The sequence below is a fragment of the Podarcis pityusensis genome, assembly GCF_964106645.2.
Source record: "Podarcis pityusensis genome assembly, chromosome: 15".
NCBI lineage: Eukaryota > Metazoa > Chordata > Lepidosauria > Squamata > Lacertidae > Podarcis > Podarcis pityusensis.
The window spans coordinates 6,999,012-7,012,211 of record NC_138040.1 but is presented as its reverse complement, the minus strand read 5'-3'; the positions used below and the strand labels follow the sequence as shown (position 1 = coordinate 7,012,211).

The following is a 13,200-nucleotide window of genomic DNA, read 5'->3' as shown; positions in this document are numbered from 1 at the left end:
CACAACATAAAATCACAATATAAAAAACACAAAATACATAATAAAAATAAGAACAAAAACAAACCATTTAACCTCCCCTCCCACAACACATTTAAAAGGGCATCAGATGTCAATCAGCCGAAGGCCAGGTGGAAGAGGAATGTTTTCGCCTGGTGCCCTAAGGGTCAGTGTAGTCAGTACTGAGCCAAGTGTGGTGCTGATAACACCAAGGTTGCAGGTTCGATCCCTGTATGCGACAGCTGCATATTCCTGCATTGCAGGGGGTTGGACTGGGTGATCTTCAGGGTCCCTTCCAACTCTACAATTCTATGATTCTTTGACCAATGGGCTACCTCAGATTGAGTCTGGAGAACCAAAGTTTGTGACCACTGTCCCAGAACCGAATGCAGTTCTTCCCAGAATGTAGGGAGGATAATAACTTGCATTTCTGTGTTTCATTGATCTGTGATTGTAATTGTGTCTCCCCCCGTCCCCCCGGGAGTTTGTGCATGCTGGTTATTTACATGTGAATTCTCCCTCTTGTAATTCAGGGGTTCAAGCCCAGTTCTGGAACTGTCCAGGAGCTGAACTTCCGCAGCAACAAGAACGTCTGGGGCTATTTCAGTGTCGCCGCTGCCGGAGGACTTCATGAGTTTGCTGACTCGCAGTTTGGTCACTGTTTCTCCTGGGGAGAAAACCGCGAGGAAGCCATCTCGTAAGTAGGAAAGACTGCAGCTCATTAATGGGCTGGGCTGGGGGAATACTCCAGGTGTTGGTCCATGTCTATAGGAATCCCCTGCAATCCACAAGATTGACTGCTATGGAGCAGGCCATTCTAACCCTCAATGGATTGCAGAGCATTCTGTTATATTTTTACAGCAAATAAACCCAAATCCATCTTTTAAGTCAAGTCCGGGGACCAATTGGCCCTCCAGATGTTGCCAAACAGTGATTTTCATCTTCTCTGATCCCTGGGGCCACATTTGCTGGGGCTGATGGGAGTTGTAGTTCAGCAGCCTCTGGAAGGCTCAAGGTTCCCCACACGTGCTTTGCGGGATCTTAAATGACATAGCGTTGTAGCCAGCTCAGTCTTACTCAGAATAAGTAGTCGCTGTAATGAATGGGCCTAAGTTCGTAATGTCTATGGGATGCAAATTGTAAACAGGGAATGGAAGGGAAGAAATAAAATAAGTAATAAAAATGTTATTTTAAAATCATGCAACATCTAGCACAGCACATTACAATTGCTACAACAGGTCTTCAAGATGGTGGTTTTCCTTCAGCTGCACCCCTTTTTCCACCCCTTCAGGAACATGGTCGTGGCCCTGAAAGAGCTTTCCATCCGGGGGGACTTCCGGACCACCGTGGAGTACTTGATTAAGCTCCTGGAAACAGAGAGCTTTCAGCAAAATTGCATTGATACTGGCTGGCTGGACCGGCTGATTGCAGAGAAAGTGCAGGTGTGGCTTGGTTCATTTCCCCCTGGATTCCCCTGCCCCTAAAATTCTGGTTTCAAAAATTAATCTATCCTTAACAACTAGATGCAAGATGCCGTAGCTTTCATCATCAGCTTCCCCCTCTCCTTTGTTTCCCTCGTTTCTTTGTGAGATAACTCTCTAAACCAGACCTGAGAAACCTTTGGCCCTCCAGAGGTAATAGGACTCCGCTTCAGCAGCCTGGGGCACGTATATATAAAATGTCAACTGGGAGGGAGATTCCCTGTGTCCACCCCTTTAAAAAAAAATAAAAAAAAATACACCCCCAATGTATTGTTATCTGAGATGGATTTCAAATGCTGCCAGGCATTTTGTTAGCCAAAAGAAGAAGGGTGTAAATAACAAGCCAACTTGGATGGCTTTAGAAGAAAATTAGATAAATTGGTGGAGGTGGCTACGTTCTGGCTCCACTGTCAGAGGTAGTACGCCGTTGAATTCCACTTGCCTGGAATCGCAGGCGGGCAAAGCTGCTGTTGCCGTCAGGTCCTTCTTGGGGGCTTCTCTTGGGGTCTTCTGGTTGTCCACTGTGAGAAAAGGATACAGTGGTACCTCGGGTTACAGACGCTTCAGGTTACAGACTCCGCTAATCCAGAAATAGTGCTTCAGGTTAAGAACTTTGCTTCAGGGTGAACAGAAATTGCGTGGCTGTGGTGTGGCAGCGGGAGGCCCCATTAGCTAAAGTGGTACCTCAGGTTAAGAACAGTTTCAGGTTAAGAACGGACCTCCAGAACAAATTAAGTTCTTAACCTGAGGTACCACTGTACTGAAGTGGATGGGCCCCCTTTGGCCGGATCAAGCTCTTACGTTACGCTCTCATAGAAAACTGCCAGTTAAATCTGGGCTGGCAAACTGTCCGCGTTTATTCCGGCCTCTTTTCCCCTCCCTTTCTTTCTAGGCAGAGAGACCAGACACCATGCTGGGAGTCGTGTGTGGGGCTCTGCACGTGGCTGACGTGGGCTTTCGGAACAGCGTCTCCAATTTCCTGCACTCCTTAGAGAGGTGAGGCAAAGCCCTTTAGGAAGTTTGAAAATGAAACCAGCTTCCAGTTCACAGGGGAGCCGGGGGTTATGCTGGGTTGCGCTCGTGACTTGCTTGTGGGCGAAACGGGATGCTGGACTTTGCTGTGATGCCGAAGCATGAGTTTCCCATTTGGACGGGTGGGGTGTGTGTGTGGGCAAAGCAGGGACTCCCATCAGTAGGTGAAGCCAGAGCCAGTGATGGTCAGAGCGAACTAATTCAAGTGGTTCCCCCTCCCCCCGCTGCCAAGTATGCCAGGGATGAGCATTAGTTATACAGTCGTTAATTTCCTTCCCCTCACAATAAACTTTCAGGGGCCAAGTCTTACCTGCTCATACGCTGCTGAACACAGTGGATGTGGAACTTATTTATGAAGGAAAGAAATACGTGCTGAAGGTATGTGCCTCACAGCAGATTGTTAAGAGTGGGATCCCGTGGCCGCCAAGTGCAAAAAGTATATTTTGGTGACAATTCCATGTAAATGCGGAATAGGGGGTTCATTCATTTCTTGTGATTTGCATCCCGTGGACTCGAGAGTGGCTTACAGTAGTTCTTCCTAAAACGGGAAACGGGAGCTCTTTACGCTGCAACATTTTATTGCACATCCCATTGAGGGGGAGCAATACCTGTACAGGGACAGTAAACACTGGCTGTATCCACTGATAATTCTGCTCAGTGTAGACCCATGGCACAGGGTAGGGGGTGGGGAATGGACAAGAGTAACAAGGCCTATTAATTTAAATGGGTCTACTCTGAGTAGGACTAAGTTAGAGGCTACCCCACTGTCTCTCCCCTCCCCACCCCAAAAAGCCTAAACCAGGTAATGCATAACCAAAGGTTTCACATGAGCTTTGGGAGTCCATATCCATCCCTTGTTCCTCCTGCCTTTACAGGTGACTAGACAGTCTCCAAACTCCTATGTCGTCATCATGAACGGCTCCTGCGTGGAGGTGGATGTTCACCGGCTGAGCGATGGAGGGCTGCTCTTGTCCTACGATGGCAGCAGCTACACCACCTACATGAAAGAGGAAGTGGACAGGTAGCATCCCATCCCGTCTCCCCCATGAATATTGTAATGGTCACTAGTGATCAACTCTGGGTATACTCCTGTGTTGAAAGCAACAAGCCTCTGCCAAATATTCTGCATTCTTTACAAATTATGCATGCTTAGCAAATTGTAGGGCTTTAAAGGTCAGCACCAACACTCTGAATTGCACTCGTTTTAGAAATAAATATGTAATATCAAGCAGCAGTGGGTGAAAGCATCTAGGACAAAGAGCTGGAAGTCAACTTACTGGAAAAAACCTGTATGAAATCTGATGTAATTTAGCATTGGTTTGTTAAAAAATTGGTAAACTAATATTTGGCAAAAGAAGAAGGAAGAAGAATTGTGCTCGGAAACGTACTGGGAGCCAATGTAGGTCTTTTAGGATTGGTGTTATATAGTCCCAGTTGCTGCTCCCAGTCACCAGCCTAGCTGCCACATTCTGGACAAGTTGCAGTTTCTGAGTTGCAGAAGTCCAAGTGGGAGATAACCAGGGCATGTACCACTCAGGTGAGACAGGGCGCAAGCAGGCAGGGTCTCAGCTGGTGTGCTAAATAGAGCTGGTAGAAAGCCGCCCTGTACCGAGAATTAACCTGCACCTCCATGGACAGCTGTGAGTTGAAAATGACTCCCAGGCTGCACACCTGGCCCTTAAGTGGCGCAATTACCCCATTCAGGACCAGGGAGTCCCCCACACCTGTTTGCCCCCTGTTCCCTAGAAACAGTACTTCTGTCTTGTTGGGATTCAACCTCAATCCATTTACTGCTATCCACCCACTGCGCCTGCTGGTTGGGGTTGATTGGAGTTGCTTCCCAACAGCAAACAGAGGACCGCAACTTCAGTTTCTCTATGCATACTTAAAAAACAACTTACCCTACCCTGCTTCTGCTTGTCCCGTGCAGAAGCAAGGAGATTTGTTAGCAGTGTGCTGGGAGGTGCTTGATCCTGATGCTGATACCCCGCAGATGTAAAGCTGGCCACTTGGTATAAGGCAGCTTCCTATGTTCGTGTTTAAATTAGCTTGCAAACCATGAGGACTAGAATCTTGTTTTATTTTTTAGGTCAGTGGCAGAGGGTTTGCCTTGTACATAGGAAGTCCCTGGTTCAGTCCCCCAGGCGGGTCTGTTCTCTGCCTGAAGTCAACGGAGAGCTACTGCCATTCAGCATAGATAATACTGAGCTACATAGACCCAATGACCTGACTCGGCGTAAGGCAGCTTCTTAGAGCTCAGTGATAGAGCTTCTGCCTTGCATTCAGAAGGTCCCAAGTTCAATCCCTGGTATCTCCAAGCAGGACTGGGAAGGACCGCTGCCTGCCTTTCAGTGTAGCAATACTGAGCTGAACGGACCAAAGGCCTGGGGTCACTATAAGGCAGATGTTGAAGCTGTTTTCATTCTCTGCCTTTGTGCCTCATTGCTTAGGTACCGCATCACTATTGGCAACAAGACCTGTGTCTTTGAGAAGGAGAATGACCCGTCCATCCTGCGTTCGCCTTCAGCGGGGAAGCTCATCCAGTACGTGGTGGAAGATGGAGGACATGTCTTTGCTGGCCAGTGCTATGCCGAAATTGAGGTAAATCCCCCCTCCCTTTTGGCCCTGCTGGGTTCTTCCTTCTTCAAGGACCATCTGCGCTCCTCTGATCAGGTCAAACTTTTGTTGCTTGCGGCTAAAAGCATTTGCCAACAATTCAAACGGGGATCAAAAGCTATTCTAGGGATCATCTTGTGCAAATGGAAATGCTGAAAGTACAACACGGATATAACAAGCCAGAATCAAGGATAAAACCATAAGCAATGAAACGAAAGGACAGAAAAGCAATAAAATATTGGATGGGTGCAAATGGAAGTGGGAGGTAAACATTCCCCTGTGAGGAATGATTCCTTTTTGCAAAATGACTTGAGGAATGATGTGTACCGGTCCTGAATCTGTCGTTGGCAACCACTGTACGTATTTGGAAATGCTTGGAGAAGCGTTTTTCTCCTTTGTTTCTATTCTCGGCGCATCCTCACTTTGCAGACTTCACCAGAAACGCTCAGTATAAGCAACAGAATCCCAGAAGCCTGTATATCATGGCTTGATAATGATGTGCCTTTGATTAGGATTCAAGTAATAGGCAAACTGGGAGATGTGAAAATGAACTGGTTCCAGCGATTGCAAATGCAAACTTTTGCTAAATTTCTCCTTAGCACTTGAGGCCCTTGACTTTCTGTGGACGTTTCTGTCTAAGCATTTATGAAATAATTAAATATGGATTTTTGGAACTAGCTTTTTGGTAGTTCAGACTGTATGGGTGGTGGGGAGGGAGAGAAAGGAAAGCAAAATACCGTGGAAATTTGAACGCATTGCTTTGTCTTTCCTCGCCTCCCAGGTGATGAAGATGGTGATGACTCTGACTGCCGTGGAGTCAGGCTGCATCCACTACGTGAAGCGGGCCGGTGCAGCGCTCGATCCCGGGTGCATCATTGCCAAACTGCAGCTTGATGACCCGAGCCGAGTTCAGCAGGTGAGGGGTTGGGGAGCAAAGGCAACTTTCGGAGGGCAGCCGAGAGTCAGTTCCTGAGAGCTGGTGCCGAAGGGCCGAGCCGATGTTGCCTGGGACAAATTCCAGCCGAAACAGGAAGTGTTTTAGTGCCCAGCAGGCCAGCTTGAGTAGGTGGGAACAGTTGGTGTAGTAGTTCAGGCCTGGCAATGATTTTTTATGGCTGTATCATGAAGCCGCATGCCTATCTTGGATTAAGGAATGGCTAGTATTAAAAAACACTGACATATTAGATCTAGAGGGCTTTAACAATCATTTTGGTTGGCATGCTTAGTTATGTTATGACAAGGCGAAAGTCCACAGAGACTTTACGAACCATGTAATAAGAAGGTCCCTATACACAGTCTGATTAAAAAACAAGGGTATCCTGGAACAAAAGACACCCTGGTGGCTATCGCTGATGGAAGCCATGGCAGTTAGAAAGGTTAACATGATGAATGATTGGGTTACATATAAAGAAATTATCTGTGAAGAAGGTAACCAATTAGAACTCAAGAACTTTGAAGAAATAGAAAGTAGAGTGACCAATTGCTTACAGTACCACCAAATCCATGACCTATTCAAACAAGATAAAAAAGGGCTTTAATAAAGAACTTTCAAGGTTTGAAAGAGACTTGATATATAATGAAGATAAAACACTGTCTAAAATGTATAAAATTTTATTAGAATGGTCAGCGAAGGATGAGGAGGTAAAATCTGCCATGGTAAAGTGGGCAAGAGATTCAGGCCATAACAGACAACTCTCAGATTGGCAAAAACTGTGGAGGGAACATCTTAAGTTTACAGCTTGTTATTCTGTTAAGGAAAACTACAGGAAGGTCTTCTATCGCTGGTATATAACACCAAGGAAATTAGTGATGATGTACAAAAATAATTCAGATCGATGCTGGAAATGTAAGGAGGCGGTGGGATTGATGTATCATATCTGGTGGACTTGTAAAAGAATGAAGGAATTTTGGGACTCAATTTATAACGAGTTGAAAAAGATGTTTAAAGTCTCATTCCCAAAAAAACCTGAGGCGTTTCTTTTAGGGAGATCCCAAGAGATCTAAAGAAATTATTTATGTATGCCACCGTGGCAGCGAGGGTTTTGATTGCACAGAATTGGAAAAGCGAAATGATACAATCAATAAAAGATTGGCAGATCAAACTGATTGAATATGCTGAGATGGATAAACTGACGGGACAGATAAGGGATCAAGCGAAACAAAAAATTTAGCAAAGATTGGAATACATTTAAACAATAACTGAAAGACCACTGGGAGAATTAATTTTTTTGACTGGTTTAGATTAACTCTTGTAATGAGAAACATCAAAAAGTAGCAGATAAGCTGGTTACCAACAATCTGGATTCATAATGATAGGCATCCGGCCAAGAACTTCAAAAGAACCAAGTAAGAAGGGGAGGGAAGTCAGAAGTAATTAGAACATCAGTAAGTCGAATGACAAAGAATATATTTTTGTTTTTTCTTTATTATGATTTGGAGACATTTGTTTACCAACAAGAAATTGAAACTTCGTATTGTGATCTTCCATTAAGTAAGCATTTCTGTTGTAAAAAACCAATAAAGATGAATGGGGGGGGGGGAGAATCTTTACAGCTATTCCATCCCACACCGCAGCCATGGTTTCCCCCTTGTGATCATTGTGTCTTTGTTGGTCTCCCAAGGCTGAATTCCACACGGGGGCCTTGCCACAGATCCAGAGCACAGCGCTCCGGGGAGAGAAACTCCACCGCGTCTTCCACTATGTCCTCGACAACCTCGTGAATGTCATGAATGGATACTGCCTTCCAGAGCCCTTCTTTGGCTGCAAGGTACCACTGACCCCCCCCTCTCCTTCTCCCCCCTGTTGTGTGCAATGGGGGCTTCAAAACTTTGTGATACAAATGCCTCCATCCACTCCGTGTTCTTAACTGTCTCTCTACATTTAAATCCTCCCATTGGAATAAGTGTTTGCATATTGTGATTTGCGTCTTATTTGCTATTTGCAAAACTCTTGCAGCAGCATTTGAGCTTTTTGAGGGGCAGTGGGGGAAGAGTTTTGGGGAGGGGGTGCAGAAAATAATCTCTGAGAAGTTGCCTGCCTTTAAATTTCTGCTTATCTGTAAATGAATGTAAAAATCTAATACACATCTATTTTATTTGAAATACAGTATGGTTTTTGGAACTCTTAGCTTTCGAAGCCATGACGATTAAACAGGGTTTGAAACAGGCTCAGTGTATTTATTTTTTAATTATAAAATATAATGCATGCAACCTGTAAATCACACATAATATGTTCAGATGCTCGAAATAAATAATTACATGTGTCTCAAGGAATCTCTTACAATGTTGAGAATTGTCTCCAAGAATTCTCAAGCCATTTATTTTCATTGATACATAAATAATTATACATATCTAATATGTATTTATGGTCGGCATCCGTATGTGTTGGGAGACAATGGAAGAGTGCGCTTTCAGGGGTAAAGTCAAACAGCTGGAGAGTTACAGCGTCTGCTGTTGCTGTAGAGACCGATACAGGAGAGACCTGTTTTATTGCAGTGGGGGCAGTGGAAGGCATCCGGTTGTGCTGCTACAGATGCACCATGGCGTTTCTCCGTTTATTTATTTTATTAGAAATACAGTTCCTGCTTTGGGAAGCACAACAAACAGGTTTTGAAACAGATTTTTATTTGTAATATGTTTTACAGCCAGCTGGGCAGGGTATAAAAATGATGATGATGATGATTTATTTAAACTACAAAACACGGTGCATACAATCTGTAAACCACACATAATACACTGACATGCTGAACATAAATTTCTACATATATTTATAATCAAAATCTCTATGCAGCTTCCAATGTTCCTCTTCTCTTCCCCCCTCCTTTTAAAAACCAGAAGAAATATCCTTCATCTTCCTTCCTCCTTTTCTTTTTTGAATCCAGCTGAAAGACTGGGTCGAGCGGTTAATGAAGACCCTCCGAGATCCCTCCTTGCCTCTCCTGGAACTTCAGGACATCATGACGAGCGTTTCCGGGAGGATCCCTCCCAACGTGGAGAAATCCATCAAAAAGGAAATGGCTCAGTATGCCAGCAACATCACTTCCGTCCTCTGCCAGTTTCCCAGCCAGCAGGTAAGCGGGGAAAGTACTTTGCCGTGCGGAAGAACGAGCAGGAGGGGCATTTGTTTTGGGATGCTGGGTGGAATGGGACTTGCCAAGAGAGGGTCAGGGCGATGTCCAAAATGGCGTATGTACATTATTTAGATTACAATTACTCTATATCTTGTCTTTCTTCTGTTGTGGAACTCAAGGCACTATATCTGGGTGGTGTCCCATCCAGGCACTGATCAGGCCAAGACGTGCTTAACTTGAGCCTCGTGCTTTTGGACTCAAGGGCGGGGAATGTTTCTCAGCCCAAGGGATGTGTTCCCTTCCAAGGGGGCGCTTGCCAGTGCTGGGCGGAGCCAGACTGAAAAGTGGCCAGGGCCACTCATGCAAATTTTACCATGTGTACAGCTGGCTAGTTTAACATACATTCACATGCCCCTTTGTCTCCTCCACCCATGCAAGCAAGAGACATTGTCAGAGTTCAAGAATGCATTCCAGCCAAGCAAAAGCCCTGGAGGAGGGTGCAGAGTAGGGCCTGTGACAGGTGTGGCCTTGGGAGAGATCCAAAGGCCATTTAACGAGGCCCGGGGCCCCGCATTCGAATCATGGTTCCCCATCCCTGTTTTCACGCTTCTCTCCTTCCCTCCCCCAGATCGCCAACATCCTGGACAGTCACGCGGCCACCTTGAACCGCAAATCGGAGCGAGAGGTCTTCTTCATGAACACCCAGAGTATCGTGCAGCTGGTGCAGAGGTGAGCCTGGCGTCAGAAGTGTGTCAGGGTGTGGGCAGAGATGTGCCCATTGGCATAACTGGGAGGGCTATCTGTATGCTTCCTCCTGCTCCCGGGTAGGAACCCTGATAGCAAGTACACCTAGGGGGCCAACTGCAAAGGCGACAAGGAGTGTGGAGTTGTGCCATCTAATGCAGCGTCCTTCTTGTTCTGAAAACTCCCACAGATGAGAGCAGCCAGCATGCAAGGGCTCTCAGAGCTCCAAAACCTTGCCTTTGCGTCAGAGAGGTCTTGCTGAGCCCCTGGCTCCTAATATAGTAGGAGTGGGACTCTTCTCATCATTGAGCCTTCATTGGAGTTACTGGCCAGATTTGCTCCACCCTCTCTCCCTCCCTCGATACTTGTTCCTGTAAGAAATTTACTTGCTTGGTTCACCACTTGGTTGTAACCGGGGTCCCCCTAAACTATGGCTTAGCAGGAACATGCAGACTTTGGGGGAGGAGATTGTGGCTGTTTTGTTCCTCCCCGGTCCTTGGTTCCCCCGCCCCTACATTAATACCCCACCCCTCCCCAATCACTGTCATTCTGCTGCTATACTTAGCTAAACTATGGTTTGGCTTCAGCATCTTACCTGAACTAGGGCTTGTGGTTTCGCTCCTTCCAGAATAACCACAAGATGTAGCTAAGGTTTTTCGTCTGGTTTATGACTTTTGGTTCACCTAGGAGAGTTAAACCCTGGGATTGGACAACATGCTAACTTAAGCCAAACCATGGTTTACTGCAGCATCAAAATGGCCAGCAAGGTGCAAAGTGGCTGTGATCTCCACTGAGATCTCCCCTCTGGGAGCCTGCACACTTTTCGATTTGCACAAAACCGTGTTTTGGCTTATTGTGACACATAAAGCAGGCTGCTGTATGTTGGGAGTCCCATCCCCTTTTTAATCCTAGAAAATGAAGACGGGGTGGAGATTCCATTTGCTAGGGTCCATTCCATCTCGACTCTGTTATACCGTGCTCTGCTACAAGATTGAGGGATTCAGTGATGGATAATGGACCCAGCACTTGGATTCTTGGAGCGCCCAGTCTACCTGAGTTTTGTCGCTGGAGCGCTTGACAAAGTCCAGAATCATATGATCACGAGGGCTAGCTGCTTCACTTGGGGTTTTTCATTATAGGTACCGGAGTGGCAACCGAGGGCACATGAAGACTGTAGTCATGGACTTGCTACGACAATACCTGAAGGTGGAAACTCAGTTTCAGCACGGTAAGTCTCGCACAGCTTCAAGATGCAAAGTTTGGGTTGTGGGTGGAGGGGACTTGATGGAGGGTAGAGACGGCCAAAGTGTGAGGCAAAAGCAGAGCGTGGCTGTATGCTTTCTTTAATCTTTTATTTTGCAGCTTGGATAGAAGTGTTGCAAGAAGAAGTCTGGCCACCAGGTGGCAACTTATGCTAAATACAGTGGTGCCTCGCAAGACGAAATTAATTCGTTCCGCAAGTTTTTTCTTCTTGCGAGTTTTTCGTCTTGCGATGCACGGTTTCCCATAGGAATGCATTGAAAATCAATTAATGCGTTCCTAGGGAAACCGCCTTCAGACCAGGTCCGGGGACAGTCTGTCCCCGGACCTCTTCTGAAGGCTGGGGGGGGGGGGGGAGACAAGGGCTTTTCTTCCCACCCACCCCAGCATTTTAAAAAACCCCGGGACAGCGGAGGGCTTCTCCGCTGTCCGGGGCGATCTTAAAATGCTGGCGGGCGGCATTTTAAAATCGCCCCGGGACAGCGGAGGACTTCTCCGCTGTCCGGGGCGATTTAAAAGCCCCTGGGAAGGCAGGCAGGGGGGACAAAGACTTTTGCCCCCCGCCAGCCTTCAGAAGAGGTCCTGGACCTCTTCTGAAGGCTGGCGGGGGGCGAAAGTCTTTGTCCCCCCCGCCTGCCTTCAAAAGCTGTCCGGCCAAGGCTTCGCGGACCTCTCCGCAAGCAGCGGCAGCACTGCCGCTGCTTGCGGAGAGTTGCCGGCATGCCGAAGCCTGCGCGCGCTGAGATCAGCGCGCCCAGGCTTCGCAGACCTCTCCGCGAGCAGCGGCAGCGCTGCCGCTGCTTGCGGAGAGTTGCCGGCATGCCGAAGCCTGCGCGCGCTGAGATCAGCGCGCCCAGGCTTCGCGGACCTCTCCGCGAGCAGCGGCAGCGCTGCCGCTGTTTGCGGAGAGTTGCCGGCATGCCGAAGCCTGCGCGCGCTGAGATCAGCGCGCCCAGGCTTCGCGGACCTCTCCGCGAGCAGCGGCAGCGCTGCCGCTGTTTGCGGAGAGTTGCCGGCATGCCGAAGCCTGCGCGCGCTGAGATCAGCGCGCCCAGGCTTCGCGGACCTCTCCTGCCTTCAAAAGCCGTCCGGGATAGCGGGAAGCGCTTCCCTGCTATCCCGGACTGCTTTTAAAATGCTGGCGGTGGGGAGCAAAGCCTTTCGGCCCCCGCCAGCCTTCCTGGACCTCTTCTGAAGGCCGGAGGGGGGGGGGAAAGGCTTTGCTCCCCACCGCTAGCATTTAAAAGAGGTCCCCGGAGATTTCCCTATGGGCTTTCGTCTTGCGAAGCAAGCCCATAGGGAAATTCGTTTTGCGAAGCGCCTCCAAAACGGAAAACCCTTTCGTCTAGCGGGTTTTCCGTCTTGCGAGGCATTCGTCTTGCGGGGTACCACTGTACAAGTTAACCCCATGCACAGTTTAGGCAAGAGCTAGGCTCCATCCGCACCATAATTTCAAGTACTGTTCTACCACTTTAAACAGTCGCAGCTTCCCCCAGAGAATCCTGGGAACTGTACTTAGCTAAGGGTGCAGTTAGGAGCTGCAGAGTTGCCTGGGAAGAGGGACTGATTATAAACCATTCTGGAAAAGAGACCTGAGTGGAGGAGCACCCACAGCACTTGATGAAAAATCCGCGTGTGTTTGTGAACCTAAAATGGTTTGTGCCTCCTGGACTCTGATGGCTTTTAAAAAGGAGCAGGCAAATTCATGGAGGCACTCTGACTCTAAATACCAGTCGCTGGGACTCGCAAGTGGGGAGAGTCGCTATTGCCGCACTCAGGTCCTGCTTGTGGGCTTCCCATGGGTGTGTGTGTGCATCTGGCTGGCTGCTGTGAGAGCAGGATGCTGGAGGGACTTCTGGCCTGGTCAGCTACAGGACTCTTCTGATGTCCTTCCGCGGCCCATGGCCACCAGGTGGCAGTAGCAGACTGCACAGCTCTCAGTTCCGGATATGTAGAGGGGAAACCCTCCCGCTGTCGCCTTTTTGCAAGCCTTGCTATCC

The 13,200-nt window shown here is 47.8% G+C and overlaps 1 protein-coding gene across 6 annotated transcripts in view; it reads left to right on the top strand.

Annotated features, from left to right (window-relative positions):
- Positions 1 to 13,200, top strand: part of ACACA (acetyl-CoA carboxylase alpha) — a 195,360-nt gene that overhangs the window by 39,568 nt on the left and 142,592 nt on the right. For all 6 annotated transcript variants that reach the window (XM_080982741.1, XM_080982739.1, XM_080982740.1 and 3 more), the window contains 11 exons: positions 531 to 694; positions 1,289 to 1,439; positions 2,371 to 2,474; positions 2,807 to 2,888; positions 3,386 to 3,531; positions 4,961 to 5,111; positions 5,908 to 6,042; positions 7,748 to 7,894; positions 9,008 to 9,196; positions 9,825 to 9,925; positions 11,080 to 11,168. In XM_080982741.1, the coding sequence (XP_080838867.1) occupies positions 531 to 694; positions 1,289 to 1,439; positions 2,371 to 2,474; positions 2,807 to 2,888; positions 3,386 to 3,531; positions 4,961 to 5,111; positions 5,908 to 6,042; positions 7,748 to 7,894; positions 9,008 to 9,196; positions 9,825 to 9,925; positions 11,080 to 11,168 (1,459 nt within the window). The remainder of the gene's footprint in view (positions 1 to 530; positions 695 to 1,288; positions 1,440 to 2,370; positions 2,475 to 2,806; positions 2,889 to 3,385; positions 3,532 to 4,960; positions 5,112 to 5,907; positions 6,043 to 7,747; positions 7,895 to 9,007; positions 9,197 to 9,824; positions 9,926 to 11,079; positions 11,169 to 13,200) is intronic.